This window comes from Miscanthus floridulus, chromosome 14, assembly GCF_019320115.1.
Source record: "Miscanthus floridulus cultivar M001 chromosome 14, ASM1932011v1, whole genome shotgun sequence".
NCBI classification, from domain to species: domain Eukaryota; kingdom Viridiplantae; phylum Streptophyta; class Magnoliopsida; order Poales; family Poaceae; genus Miscanthus; species Miscanthus floridulus.
In genome coordinates, this window is record NC_089593.1 from 92,571,299 (window position 1) to 92,585,500 (window position 14,202).

The 14,202-nt window shown below is 45.5% G+C and overlaps 1 protein-coding gene across 1 annotated transcript; it reads right to left on the reverse strand.

Moving 5' to 3' along the window:
- Nucleotides 1-4,169: 4,169 nt before the first annotated feature.
- LOC136504010 (aspartyl protease family protein At5g10770-like) lies at nt 4,170-5,997 on the reverse strand. Its single transcript, XM_066498906.1, has 2 exons — nt 5,811-5,997; nt 4,170-5,485 (listed from the first exon to the last, which is right to left on the reverse strand). Exons 1-2 carry the CDS (start codon nt 5,995-5,997, stop codon nt 4,170-4,172), a joined length of 1,503 nt encoding a protein of 500 aa, XP_066355003.1.
- Between the last annotated feature and the right edge of the window lie 8,205 nt (nt 5,998-14,202).

Sequence of the window (14,202 nt, forward strand, 5' to 3'; positions counted from 1 at the left end):
GCTTGAGGGGAGAGGCACAAGTGGGCCAGATTATGAGCCCGATATGGTATCTGGCCAGCCCAAGTGGGAGGAATTAAGGCAGCTGAAAATAAGACAGAGTTTGCTAAAAAAAAGCTGAAAACAAGACAGATCTTTGAAGGTTTGGACGGGAAGAAGGATCTAAGTTTAAGACAAGTAAAGCATGTGATCTTTCTTGTTGACCTATACACCTTTAATCATTTAATTCATGTTGCATGTGTCTACCTTGACTGCCACTAAAGATTTCCTAGTGCTTTGTTACCTTTTGCCTTGTTACCTATAGGTTATTGCATTGGGTAGTATTATGCTAGTGCTCAAACTAAAGCCAAGATCTTGTAACTTGACTAATGGTATATGCAATGAACATTAAAAGATGTTTTTTAGCAACTTGGAAACAGGGGGCTAGAGTGTTTAGCTACTTTTCTAAATGCTTCAGAATCCTCTCCCTAAGGACTTATCTATAAGTAATCATCCGGAACTTACAGTACAACTATGAGGGCTACATGGCGCTGGCTTTAGCTCAGTATGAGGATCTTTTCTAGCTTGTTAGAGGTTACCTTTATTGGCGTAAGAATGGCTTGTTGAATCAGGTACATGACATCATCTACTCTTATGTGTATAGGCGTGATGGAATTGTGCCATTCGACATGGGGTCTTATATCTGTTTGCCGAGTGAATCTAATGGTCCTAACTTGTTAGACGAAGCATTGAAAGGCTTTATAGTGAACCCTGCCGACCTTCCTTGAAAGTGGGTCAAGAGATTAGGTACCTCGGGTGAAAGGGTAAATGACGACTCACAGTGAAAGTGTACAACCTCTGCACAGTGTAAAATTGGTATATTAGCCGTGCTCACGGTCATGAGCGGCATTGGAACATTTACGGCATAGATAATGAACATTGATGATTCTGATGATAAAGATGCTCACTAATAAATACTCTTTATGTTATTCATTATTCATGTTTATCTGATCATGTGTTTATATGGGCTTGTGATAAACTTGTTGCTACTCCTATGATAAAATTGTGACAATTAAAAGCTAATTACAGTTAACCAGTGTCATACTTTTGAGCCTCATGAACCCCATGTTATATTTGTTGAGTACGACATGTACTTACGCTTGCTTTATTTTTCACATATTTGGAAAAAAATCCCGGATGGGTACCAAATTGTTAGAGTTTGAAGGAATTAGGCTTGTGATCAACCAGTCAGAGTCTTTACCTGAAGATCGGAGTTGGTTGTATTCTTTATACTAATACGCGATATAATAAGTAATGTCTTATGATATTACCCTTATTTGTAGCTATATGTGAGATTTGACTTCCTAGGCTCACATATGGTGTGTATATGGTTTTGTTCTTAAAACTGGGTGCTACATTCGCGCGAAAAATCGCGTGACTTGTGTCTTGCAACTTCGTATTAATTTTTTTTCCTATTTTTAATGCATTTTTTGGCTTTCTACATTACTACCGGTTTCACATCAGTGTCAGTTTATAAGAACCGACAGTGATGTCAACCCCCATCACTGCCAGTATGCTACTGTCGGTTCAAAATCCGGCAGTGAAGGGGGTTTTTGAACCGACAGTGATGTTAATATCCGGAGCAGTGATATTTAATGTCCATAAAACTATATGAACTTTTCATTGAGATTGGTCTTATCATCGTATCCTTCCTGAAGGTGCCATTTATGATCTTGAAATTGTCGATCCACCTAACACGTACCGTTGCTCGTACCTTCCATACCGGAAAACCTTGTGGACCGTGGTCCCAGATAGGGAGACATTTGTTTAACCTCCTGTACTATCAACGCACACAAGGTTCTTCGCAAGCATTTATATTGTGCTTGCATTATTTGATTTTATTGAATTTGAAATGATGTCTCCAGTCTTCCCGATCCGTGAAGGTTATCGTATAAGCAGGATGAGCGCAGAGGTTGGTAAATGTCACGCGTGACTCCTTGGGCCCATCCTATCTTTGTATGACAAGTGAGGGCTACAACTTTTGTTTTATGACACCGATAATTTCCAGAATTTCGTCGGATAATAAACCTAGATTAACATATACTATTATATCAACTAATGTGACCAACTAGTTTCTACACGGAATAATGACAACACATACTAGCTCTTGAATCCATTTGATTGCCTTGAGTTGAATGGACCTATCTAATGTAGTAGCAGCATTGATTATTATATCCGACAAGACAACAGTGAACCGTCAGTTTCCTTTCCTTGCTCCGCTTTTCCTTATATTTCCTCCCTTGTTGTTCTACTAAGCCGAGCATGTACTTCACGCAGTAGCAGCACAAGCGCACACAGGCACATCAGCAACTGGCCGGGAATACAAGATACAAGCAGGCAGCAGTGCGCAAACAGCTGACTGACAGCGGAGCTGGGACGAACTGGTGGCACTGCAGCAGCAGACGAACCAGTGGCAGCGCAGCAGCAGCGCGGACAGGAATCTGGCAAGGCAGCGATGGATTAGAACTCGGTGTCCAGCATGGAGAAGCAAAGGAAGGAGAAATAACGGTGGCGGCGCTGAATAGGAGTCGGATGGAGGAGGAGTACGTGAATAGGTAAGGGAAACCTAGATGAAATCTGATGGCCCAGATTTATTCGGCTCGATACGGTTCATCCAAATGGAAAAGGGGAATATTGTTAATCAAATGAAATCGTCTCGACAAGCTCCACGAAATCAGGGATGTACTTTGAGCATACATACAGATTACGGTTGGAAAAGTAAAAGTTTTCTCTCATTGATCCATCTGGTCAACCTACTAATTTCATAAAATTCAAAGATATTTTTTAGGGGAAATTCGACTTCCATCAATTAGACAAATCTCAATCTGCAGCAAGAATACAATGGATATGCGCCGGAATAGAGGCCAGGACATGGTCCTCGTCCGGATCACACACGCTTCCCAGAATAGATAACTCATGAGTGACCCTATTACACGAACGGGGACGCTGCTGAACACGCCACGAAATAAAATTGAAACTTAACAAACTACGAAGCTCCTCCACTAGATTAGTTACTGCACTGAGATCGAAGGCATCAGATTATACTGCATGAACAACTTCCACCGCATCTGTCTCAATGATCACATGTCCGACCCTAGCGTCAGCCGCAGCCTGGACACCTTGAATACCAGCGATCAGCTCACCGTGAAGAGCATTCAACAGCGATTCTACTCTACATTGGCGCGCTGAAACAACATCACCATCGGCATCGCGCAGTACGCAGCCCCAGCCACCGTTTCCCGTCACAGCATCGAAGGCGGCATCACAGTTAACTTTGATGTACTCAGGTCCAGGCTTCTCCCATTTGCTCACTGGTCTGCGGCCTGTCCTCTCATTCTGGGTAGCCTGCTTCTTCCATTCTGTCATACGAACGTTGATACTATGCGAGAGCCAGAAAGCACCACGGCTTGTTTCTCCTTCTCTAATTCTGTTGCGCTCAGACCAACACATCCAGAGAGCATAACAACATTTTAATTTGGTCTCTTCCTTCAAGTTCATCACCGCCACCAACACGTCTCTTGCCGATGTCTTCGACAGTAACATCTCCCTCTCTCGGCTCAGCCCAAGATGGCTCCATAGCTCCTCCATGATCTTGCACTTGAAAAATAAATGTGCCCCATACTCATCAAAACGGTAGCAAACCACACATCTTGTGTCACATTCATTCACTCTCTCCTCTACCTCAGTATATATAAAGCTTACCTACATCCTTTTACTATACTCGCTCTCATGGGCCAAGAAGTTGCAGCCTAGGCTAGAATCAGACAGGCCCAGCCCAGCAATGTAATGAAAGCAGTGAACAGAAAAGAGCAGTCACATTTTACGAAGCCTAGGCTAAATATTTCTGATTAGCATAATTTAGCAAGGCAAGAGCAAGTGATAGTGTCATACACTATATAGCAGTCGTCGCATACAGATGATATCCAAGCATGAAGTGTAGGACATACGTACACGAGTCATTGTCACAAGGAAAATTTAACCTTTATTCATTTGGAAGCAGTACTAGATTAAAGTAAACATTATTATTGCACCAATGTGGAAACGAGAAAAAAAACAAGTTGAAAGCAAATTCAAAGGTGTATAAAGATAACAACATATTATATATGGACTCCGTGGCATAATATGTTGTTATATTAGCAGCTCCATGGGATGAAGCCAACCTCTCCTCCGGCCACGTTGTAGACCACCTCCGTGGTGGCCAGCGTATACGACCCAATCACGGCAGAGAAGGAATTGCCGGCGTCAAAGGAGGAGAAGGCGAGACAGGCCATGGTGAACGGAGCGGCGTCGGTGTCGTCGTAGTACAGCATCTGGTCTGCGTGGATCACCAGGATGTCGCCGTTGCTGAACTTGAACTGAACGTTCGGTATGACGAGGTCATTCAGATCGGTGAAGTTGAAGCACGTGTCGAAGCCGTGGATACCCGGCGACGAGAAGTTGTACTGCGACATCTGCTTCTGGAAGGAGTTACTCAGCGCCGTGTACGCGTCCGGCGCCAGCATGGTGAAGGTGGTCCCCACGTCCAGGTTGGTGCCGTTGTTGCCGAAGGTCCCCACCGGAATCGGGAGGTCCTCGTCACCGAGGCTCATCCCGACGAGGTCGATGAAGTACAAGCTCGCCAGCTCCGGGTCGCCGTTGCTCACCAGCGGGGCGTGCACTGTGACGTTGTCGTCTTTGACAGTGGCGTTGACGCCGAGGGAGAGGAAGCCCTGGGAGCTCGAGGATTTCGGCAGGCAGTAGGAGAAGGCGGCGGACGGGGCCTGCCCCGACGACGACAGCTGCGACGGCAGTGAGTTGCGGTTGCGGCTGAGGTCGAGGGTCCCGGCCACCGGCTGACCACCAGGTTTACTCCTGTTTAGGCAGACGAATTTGAAGTTGTCGATGGCCGTGGACGGCCCCAGCGTGAGCACATCCTCCGCAAACGTGCCGTTGATGACCGAGTATATGCCATCGAGCGGGCAGAACGAGCCGCCGGAGCAGTTGGTAGGACAGTCCGGCGAGCCGCAGAGGACATTGGCGAACGTCGAGGACTGTGACGTGTCGAACGCCGGATCACAGTCGTTGGAACCTGAGGCGCAGGGCTTGCACCGGAGCAAGGACACGCCGATGCTCCTGGTGTCGAGGAACACCGGGAACTGCTGCTTCGGCGTGCCATAGTTAACGAGCACGATGTAGTCCAGCGCGCCCCTCGGGTCCGACGAGCCATTGGTAGGGATTATGGTCGCCGCCGGCGATGGGGCCAGCACGGTCGCTGCCGGCGATGGGGCCAGCGCAGCCGCTGCCGGCGCTGGGGGGAGCGCAGCCACCAGAGACGACTGTGAGGAGAAACGGCGCCAGATGAGGGAGGCATCACGACGCAAGACATCCGCCGCCGTCAGGGACGGCAGCCCGTGGAACTGCGAGCATGGGCTCTGCCGGTGCACAACGGGTAGCTTGTTGTTTCCTAGGCCTGTAAAAGTTCAATATATATAACAATATATAAGAGTATATCTAAGAGTATTTTTTAAGCGCACTTTCCAAATCATCATTTGGAGGGCTACTTTTATATCTTTTGAACCTCCTATAATTTTTTTATATGTTGTGCACCCTATATATATAGAGCTAATTCTGCTCTTCGTCTTTGGCTAGCAAAATTAGAATTTTGATTGTTTCTCCATCCGAGATCGTTTGAATGTTTTCGAATTTTAAATGTGAAAAATTCAAACATAATTCAACGGAGTATGTTTTGTTAGTAAAAAATAAAACCATTAAATATATACGCTCTATCTATGTACCAGTTGCGAGGGACGAGCAGGTGGTTGCAGTAGACACCGTGGAGGCCTGCTGGGAGTTGCCAGGTGTCCTGGAAAAAATTTGTCTGGACCCTTGCTTGTAGCTTGCATGGGAGGAGGCGCCATGTGGAGCAGGAAGCAGAAGCACAAGCAGGCAGAAGAAGGAAAGAGAAGCAACGGAGGAAGTCATTGTGCTAGTACTATACTGCTACGTACATATGCATATGAGTCGTAGCGAGTGCACGTATAAATACGGAGGAGGGCGACGGCTCACCTCACAAATTCGCCTCAGGACCCACGCGACGAAATTTGTAACCTCGGAAAGCACGCCAAGGATGATTATTGGAAAAATCACGACTTGCAAATCACGACTTATTCCCCAATGCAAGCAAAGGATTGTTACTGGAAATCAAGACTTGCAGCTTGCTGGCATGCTACTTCCCCGATGAAATGCAATTGTAAAGCAGCGATGGAGCTACAGAATGCGGCCAATGCAACAAACAAAATATCACAAATTGGCCGGCTGGCCGTGTAGGACAATGTCAAACGCGCCAGATGTTGGCCGTTGTGTTCTATGTGCGTGAGTTGCATAATTTGGTGTTGTTTAGTTCCCGGGTAATTAATGTGGAATTAATTACACGCCAAATTAACAGGTTCATATCAATATACATGGGAATGTAGGTGTTTTGAGGTTGAGTAAAAACAATTTTACCCCACAAGAAAAAAAAAACAATTTAAACGAACGTAAGAACTTTGTGAATTCCGAATTTATATATTCAACTTAGCGAAATCGACCGAGGCATAAACTAGACCGACAAAAATGGTGGGTGGATACCTCGGTCCCATGTCACCCTTCGTAAAAGTGGCAACACGGGCTGCGATCCAAATATCCCAGCCACCACCGCACCTCGCTTGCCCTTGCCTTGTCGCCACAGAGCTCACAAGGATGACTGGGATGGCGATATCTTGACAGGCCTGAATCTGCGCACGGACGTTCTGGCTTGTCCGAATTTTTTTTTAATTTTAACATTTTTTTTGTAAACTAATTTTGAATCTAACACTGTTGATTTTTTTTTTCAAAACTAACACTTTTGGCCGTGCCTATTGCCATGGCGCGGCGAAATGCCTGTGCCGCGCCATGCATAGTGGCGCAGTGGGTGGCTGACGTGGCGACGACCGGAAAGGCTGACCGGCTGACGTGGCAGGGCCTGCAGCGCCACCGATCTTGGCGCGGCAGAGCCGAATAAAAGCCCCGCGGTCAGTCCCGCCTGCTCGCGCCCGTCGCCGCGGCAGTGCCAGCCCACCTGCCCGCGGCCACCTCCCTCCCTCCTCGGCCTTGTTCAAGGTAATGACGCACTTTTTTTTGTTTGAATGGTGGATAGAAATATTATGAATGGGAGTTAAGGTTAGGAGGAAAATTATGTTTGGGAAGTATGGGCTACGGTGTGGAGGAAGATATTAGTTTGATTTTGTCAATGTTAAGGTTAATTATTTAGTTAGAAGTATGTTTACCATGTGTATTTTTTTTGCTATAAGTGTTCGTTATATTATTTTAGTTGCAATGTAAATGATTATATTTTACAATAATTTGCGTTGTTTTGATTGATGTTTAATTTGAATCGTTTTATTAGATGGAAGACATGTTTCGGGACCAGTTGTGGCAAAAACGGGGTCGTCCAAGAGAATTGTACCCCGACGAGTCTAGCAAAGATGCCCCATCCCTCCTGAACTCCCTGTCCCTAACTGTGACTGTGGTTATCCGACCGACGTGTTTCAATCGACACATCCGGACACAGCGGCTCGTTGCTTCTATACATGTAGTCGTTTTAATGTAAGTAATTGTTTTTGTATGTTTTTTTCTTCATTTGTATTACTAGGTTACTAATATTTTGTTGGAATTTTATTGTGTAGGCCCATGAGAGGTGCTTTTTCTTTCAGTGGATCGACGGTGCAGACAAGTTTGACCCCAGGGACCTCCTTTTGGACGATTAGTGGAGAGGGGGACATCCACGAGAGCACTTCGAGCGGTGGGTTCCACCTCCCCCTAACCCCCCTTCAATGATGGCTAAGGAGAAGCACTTAGCCGCAGTTAGACGACTCGAGGAACCTCCTCTATGCAATTGCGGAGATCGAGCTATGATAAACCCTGAGAATACGTTGATGTCTGTGTGTCCAAACAAGCATGAAGTAAGTGCAAAGTGTATGTGTTGAAATGTTGAGCTATATATGTTCATGTACTAATGTCACCTTATTTAGGTGTAATCAATGGCGAAGTGTCATTTCAAGGAGTGGTTGTATGGTCCAAAGAACCAATGGCCAGAAGAACCTCCAAAGGCAAAGCAAAAGAAGAAAGAAAGATTAATTTACAAAGCACCTCCAGTCAAGTGCGAATGTGGTGTTAAATCCAACTACGATCTAGTCCCTTCAGAGCTTGGAATAGGCCATTATTGTGGCCATATGGTTGACTATGATGAGGTTGGTTATTTTTGTGGTAACCATGAAATAATTTTGTTAGACATATATGATATTATTTTTGTGGTATTTTGTTTCTTTTGCTAAGACATATATGATATAATTTTTTGTTTGAACAGAGCACTAGGAAATGCAGGTGGGAATGTTATGATGGTCAAGCTAAGTTCTTGGATGAACTGAAGGGGAAGCAAGTAATTGCACGGAAGAGGAGATATGAACCTAACTACGTCAACCTATTCGTTAAACATCACAAAGACAAGATGCGTGAGTTTGCTAGAGAGCGCGGTATTTGTAACCCGATCGATGTTGGGCTTGACAAATGGAGATTAGAGAGACAGATGACGTTAGAGGAGGAGAGGGCAAGGAAGGAGGCAAGGGAGGAGACAAGAGTACAGATGTAGGTCTTGAACGAGCATGTTGTTGCATTATGTGCCAGTGAGTGCTTGAAAGCCTTTTTTCGTTGCCTGATTTTAAATGTAATATAATCACGTTGCTAACTGATTGCATTTTATACATGAAGGGATTGGATGCAGTGAGAAACATGCTGCAAAGGTCGCTCATCCAAGGTACAAGGAAAAAAAGTTAGATGAGCACAGAAAACGAGCTGGTCGCACCGTTGAATCACCGATTGTGTTGTCTGATGAGGGGGACGAGGATGAGGACGACACTGTCAGACTCAACGAGCTCATCGCTCTAGTAGAGGTGGGCTTGCAGGTGGAGGAGGCTGAGGACGACACTGGCAGACTGAGCGAGCTCATCGCTCTAGCAGAGGCGGGCTTACAGGCGGAGGAGGAAGAGAACGCGTTCTTGTCTCAGGCCGCAGATGAAGCGGAGGACGCGTACTACAGGCGAAAGGCAGATCAGGGCAATGCAGGTGAGCCTAGCCACAACAATAGGGTTGTGGTTGAGGATTGGTACTCGGACGACGAGTTGCTTACTCATTATGTTTCTGACCGAGGGTTTTTTATTGCGTCGTCTATTAGTTCCATGCTTTATTAATGATCAATGTAGCTATGTACTAGAAATTTCATTGTATTGTCTTATTTTCCATTTGAACTATTGATGTATTGTACCCATGTATCATGTACTCGGATTACCCACGGTCGATCTTAAGTGATCCCATCCATTTGTATCATGCGTTGAGAATTTCTAAAACGAACATAATCGAGTGAAATTATTTCGAATATGATTCAGCACTGGTTCTACCGCACCATAGCCCACAGCACGGCAGTGACGTGCCATGACTTACGGCGCGGTAGCACCTAGATGCGGACAGAAACCGACCAACCTCAATTGCAGCTGAACGAGAGCTGATGTCGGTGCTGTAAACAACTACAAGTGCTGTCGTGACCGTGTGCAAGTTAAAACGAATATGAAGTAGATAAATGGAGGACAAGTTGCCACATAACATTTTTATCGGTTCAGAGGACGACAATATTCGTTCGACATAAGTACAACATAACGAACTAAGTCTCATGAAGGTAAGGATCCCTCGAATGCCTCTTCGAAACCTCGTCGTCCAGTGGAAGAAGGGGGTCGTCCTACACCTCAAGAAGGGGGTACATCTGGTGCAGCGTGGGAGGGGCCATCCTGTTACAAATTGATATACAAAGGGTTAGAGTATTCAAATTAACATTATGTAGCATTGCAAAATTTGAACTACGTGTTATGCAATACGAACACAATATGAAAGCACCTGTTGCCCTCGTCTTCTATGCCTGCTAGCCTTGTGACTAGATTCTTTGCAAATGGAGTAAAGATTCCTGCCACGGATCTCGTTGAAGTCTCTCCCTCCATACATGTCTTAGCCGTACCCTCTCATAGCGTCCATGTCCCCCTTGAGTCACTTCTTCCTCCTACCCTTCCCTACCTTCATTAGATCCGGATGCGACACGTAGTCATAACCATTATAAGGTGGCCACTATGTCGGGTCAAGGTATGGCTCAAAGCTCATCTCCCAAATACTAACGGTGTTCGAACAGAGATACAAGGGTGACATATATGGCAGATCCTCATAGTTGTACCCGCGAACCCTACAGGCCGTGATCATATGAGAGCAAGGGGCATGCATGATCTGAGGGACGTTGCAACTGCACTCTACCTTTTCAAGATCAACTCAGTAGTTTCATCCACCATAATGTTCGCCACCCAACCTTGTGCCACCCTTGCCCCGTACACTGAAGATATGGCGGCGGGGTCCATATGGCTCGGCGGTGTGCTGCTTGGCCAATTCCTCGACCTCCTTCAAATGTTTAGCTCCGGCCTTTCCAAAATGCCCCTGCTCAGCTATATTCCTCTACGCAAGTTCCCACCTCTTGACAAAATATTCGTTGCACTTATGAAAGGAGAACTCAACAATTCCAGACACAGGCAACGATCGAACTCCGGTGAATACATGGTTGAAGGACTCCGAGGAGTTAGTGGTCATGATGCCATACCTGAAACCCCCCTTGTCATATGCTAACGCCCACTGAGCCTTCTGTTCCATCTGCGCCTCTAACCAGGCCTTTCCCACTTCATTTACCATCTTGTCTAGTTCTCTCTTTGTCTCCTTGAACTGGTGCTCTGTACATACACAACATAGACCTTTACCTTGCCACATACCTCCTGCTTCCACTAATGCCACCAGAAATTAGCGGCAAAGTGTTTCATGCACCATCTATGCACTAGAGGCGGGAACCCATCTATATGCTCAGCTGCAACATTAAGAAGCTCTGCGTGATGGTCCGAGATCAAACATATAGTGCGAGATGGGCCAAGCACTTGTACATGTAGAAGCCGCATGAACGATGACCACGATTCAATGTTCTCTCCCTCTGCCAAAGCAAAAGCCATGGGTACTATCTGGTCCTTAGGATCAATAGTAGCAGCCATCATCAAGGTGCCCCTATACTTTCCTATCAGGAAAGTTCCATCAACAAGTACAATTGGCCGACAAAACTGGAATGCACATTCCGTTTGCGCAAATGACCAGAACACACGATAGAGGACATGCCTCAATGGGTCCCGAAAACACATCCCTCTGGTGTCCACAAACCATTTCAAGCCAGGGTTGTAGTAATGCATTGCACATTAGATGCGGGGCACCCTGTTGTATGCTTCCTCCCAACTACCCCATCGAATCGCTAGGGCAATTTGCTTAGCACGCCAAGCCTTTCCATACTTCACATCATACTTAATGAATCCAGATATGGACTGTTGTAAAGAAGACACCGAAATGTCGTTATTGTCATCAACGAGCCCCAATATACGACGGGCAAGGTAACGTGCAGTGAGCTGCTGATGATTTCCTTCCAACTATTCGATAAGGAAGTATGGGGTTCGACAACTTTACTTATCCTCCACTTGCCATCACTCTATCTCTTTCATGCATTTAACCTCCACATACAACCGTTTTTGCATATCACGTGGTACCTCAACTCCTGGTCCGAATGAGTGACGGTGTACGGCCTATGGTGATACACAACATGGTCCTGAAGAAAGAGCTTCATCGCTGACATTGTATTGAATATCATCCCCTTCCTAAGGGTTTCTTTCTCATGGTCATACAATGATTTCCTACACATCTGGAGATCGGTGTCACAAACTGTCATATCGGTCATGCTGACATCCCTATAGTTCAGAATGCCCCTAAAAGGTATGTTCATCGACCTTAGTTGCTCAAGCTTAGTCGCTGTGTAAGGTGGACACTAGTAGAGAATAGACCTTTGATCCTCGGCCAAAATGGGCTCTAGTCCCGGGATTTTTTGCGCCCGGGACTAGAGATACCTTTAGTCCCGGTTGGTGGATCCAACCGGGACTAAAGGTCCCTGCCCAACGGCTACTGCGCCAGACAGAGGTGGCAGGGACCTTTAGTCCCGGTTGGAGCCACCAACCAGGACTAAAGGTATACTTTTACTCCCGGTTGGTGGCTCCAACCGGGAGTAAAGGTCTACTCCCAGGCCGTGGCTGCGCCCGGGGTTGGAAAGTTACCTTTAGTCTCGGTTGGATCCATCAACCGGGACTAAATGTTCTCCCTTTATAAATCAGCCGCCTCCTCCTTCCTCCCCGAGCCCGAGCTCAGCACATTTTGAAGCTCACTGCAGTAGTGTTCTTGCTTCCTCCCTCCCTCCATTGTTCCTCCATCCATTCTTCGATTCCTCCGTCGATTTCTTCGATTCCTCCGTCGATTCTTCAGTTGTAAAGGTTACCAATCTCATACTCTCATTTTTTACTATTTTCTTATGCCATTTTGTTCACTATATATATTTATGGTTCTTTATTGTGGTTTTTTTTTCATTTGTAAGCAATTTGAGCTCAAAATCACTTCAAGCTTGCATATTTACATGAAAGAAGGTTAAAGTATATATAAATATAAAGTTAGAAAATAGTTAGAAAATTATAGCAAATCCTTACTAGTTGAACTTGCGGACCGTGTTCAGGTCGGCGAGGATGTTCTCTGCCGAGCGGTAACGGACGTCAAGGAGGAGCTTTGATTCTACGAGGGAGAGCGACAACGGTCGTGGAAGACCGTGTTCCCTTCCTCGTAGAATCGGAGCTCTTCCTTGACCAAGTACGGTGCCGTCCGGTGGAGAAATGCTCGCCGAGCTGATCACGTAAGCAAGGTCAACTAGTACAGATGGTTATTTATTCACATGTCCCGATATCGTCGCAGTAGTCTGTCAATCACCGTACCTAAACGTAGTATATATAAATAAAAACTTAGAAAATAGTTAGAAAATTATAGAAAATCCGTACTAGTTGAACTTGCGGACCGTGTTCAGCTCGGCAAGCATGTTCTCTGTCGAGCGGTAACAGACATTAAGGAGGAGCTTTGATTCTACGAGGGAGAGCGACAACGGTCGTGGGAGACCGTGTTCCCTTCCTCGTAGAATCGGAGCTCTTCCTTGACCAAGTACGGTGCCGTCCGGTGGAGAAATGCTCGCCGAGATGATCACGTAAGCAAGTTCAACTAGTACGGATGGTTATTTATTCACATGTCCCGATATCGTCGCAGTAGTCTGTCAATCACCGTACTTTTTATTTTAACTTTTTATGAAATGAAAAACTTAGAAAATAGTTAGAAAATTATAGAAAATCCGTACTAGTTGAACTAGTGGACCGTGTTCATTTCAGCGAGCATGTTCTCTGCCGAGCGGTAACGGACGTCAAGGAGGAGCTAGATAATTTTATAGTTTGTTAATTTTATTTGTTTATAAAAGGAGAAATTTATAGTGTATTAAAAAATGAGTATAGAGAGTAGATGGCAACTGCTTCCGGGTCCTCGGCCTCTCATGGGTTTCCAAAGCGACTTAGGCCGGGCCTTCCTCTCATTCCATGCGGCAAGTGTCGTGATGAGACGAAGATTGTGATGGAGTACCGAGTGAAGAAGGAGGGTCCCAACAAGGATCGTATCTTCTACAAGTGTCCGGATCGCAATGTGAGTTATTTTATCGTATTTAATGATTATGGTTAGTTTATACCTATTTTCATGATGGTTGTGATTAAAGTTCTAATTTTTTGTTTTAATTTTAGTGGGATGGCAGTGGACGATGTTCAGGCTTCTACTGGGAGGAAGAGTATGTTGAACTCGTGCAAAAATATCTTGCACAACAGGCAGATACGGCGGATAATGAGGCAGTGATCCAGCCGAAGAAGCCCAAAGATGTTGCACAATCGGGGGATCTGTCTGTTTTAGTTGAGATTGGTCGCGAAATCCTTGTGCTCCTGAAATGTATTTTAGCTTTAGTTCTTTTAGTGGTAGTTGGGATTGTCTACATTGTAGCGATGCTTTCATAAATTTGTATCTTTTGTGGTGGCACGCATGTTGTATAAATAATTAATTATGATCTAGGTTTTAATATGATATTTATGTCATGTAATGCAGATGAGCCGTCATTGGATGTATAATGCTGATCGCCGCTCCCAAGAGTTCATTGACGGC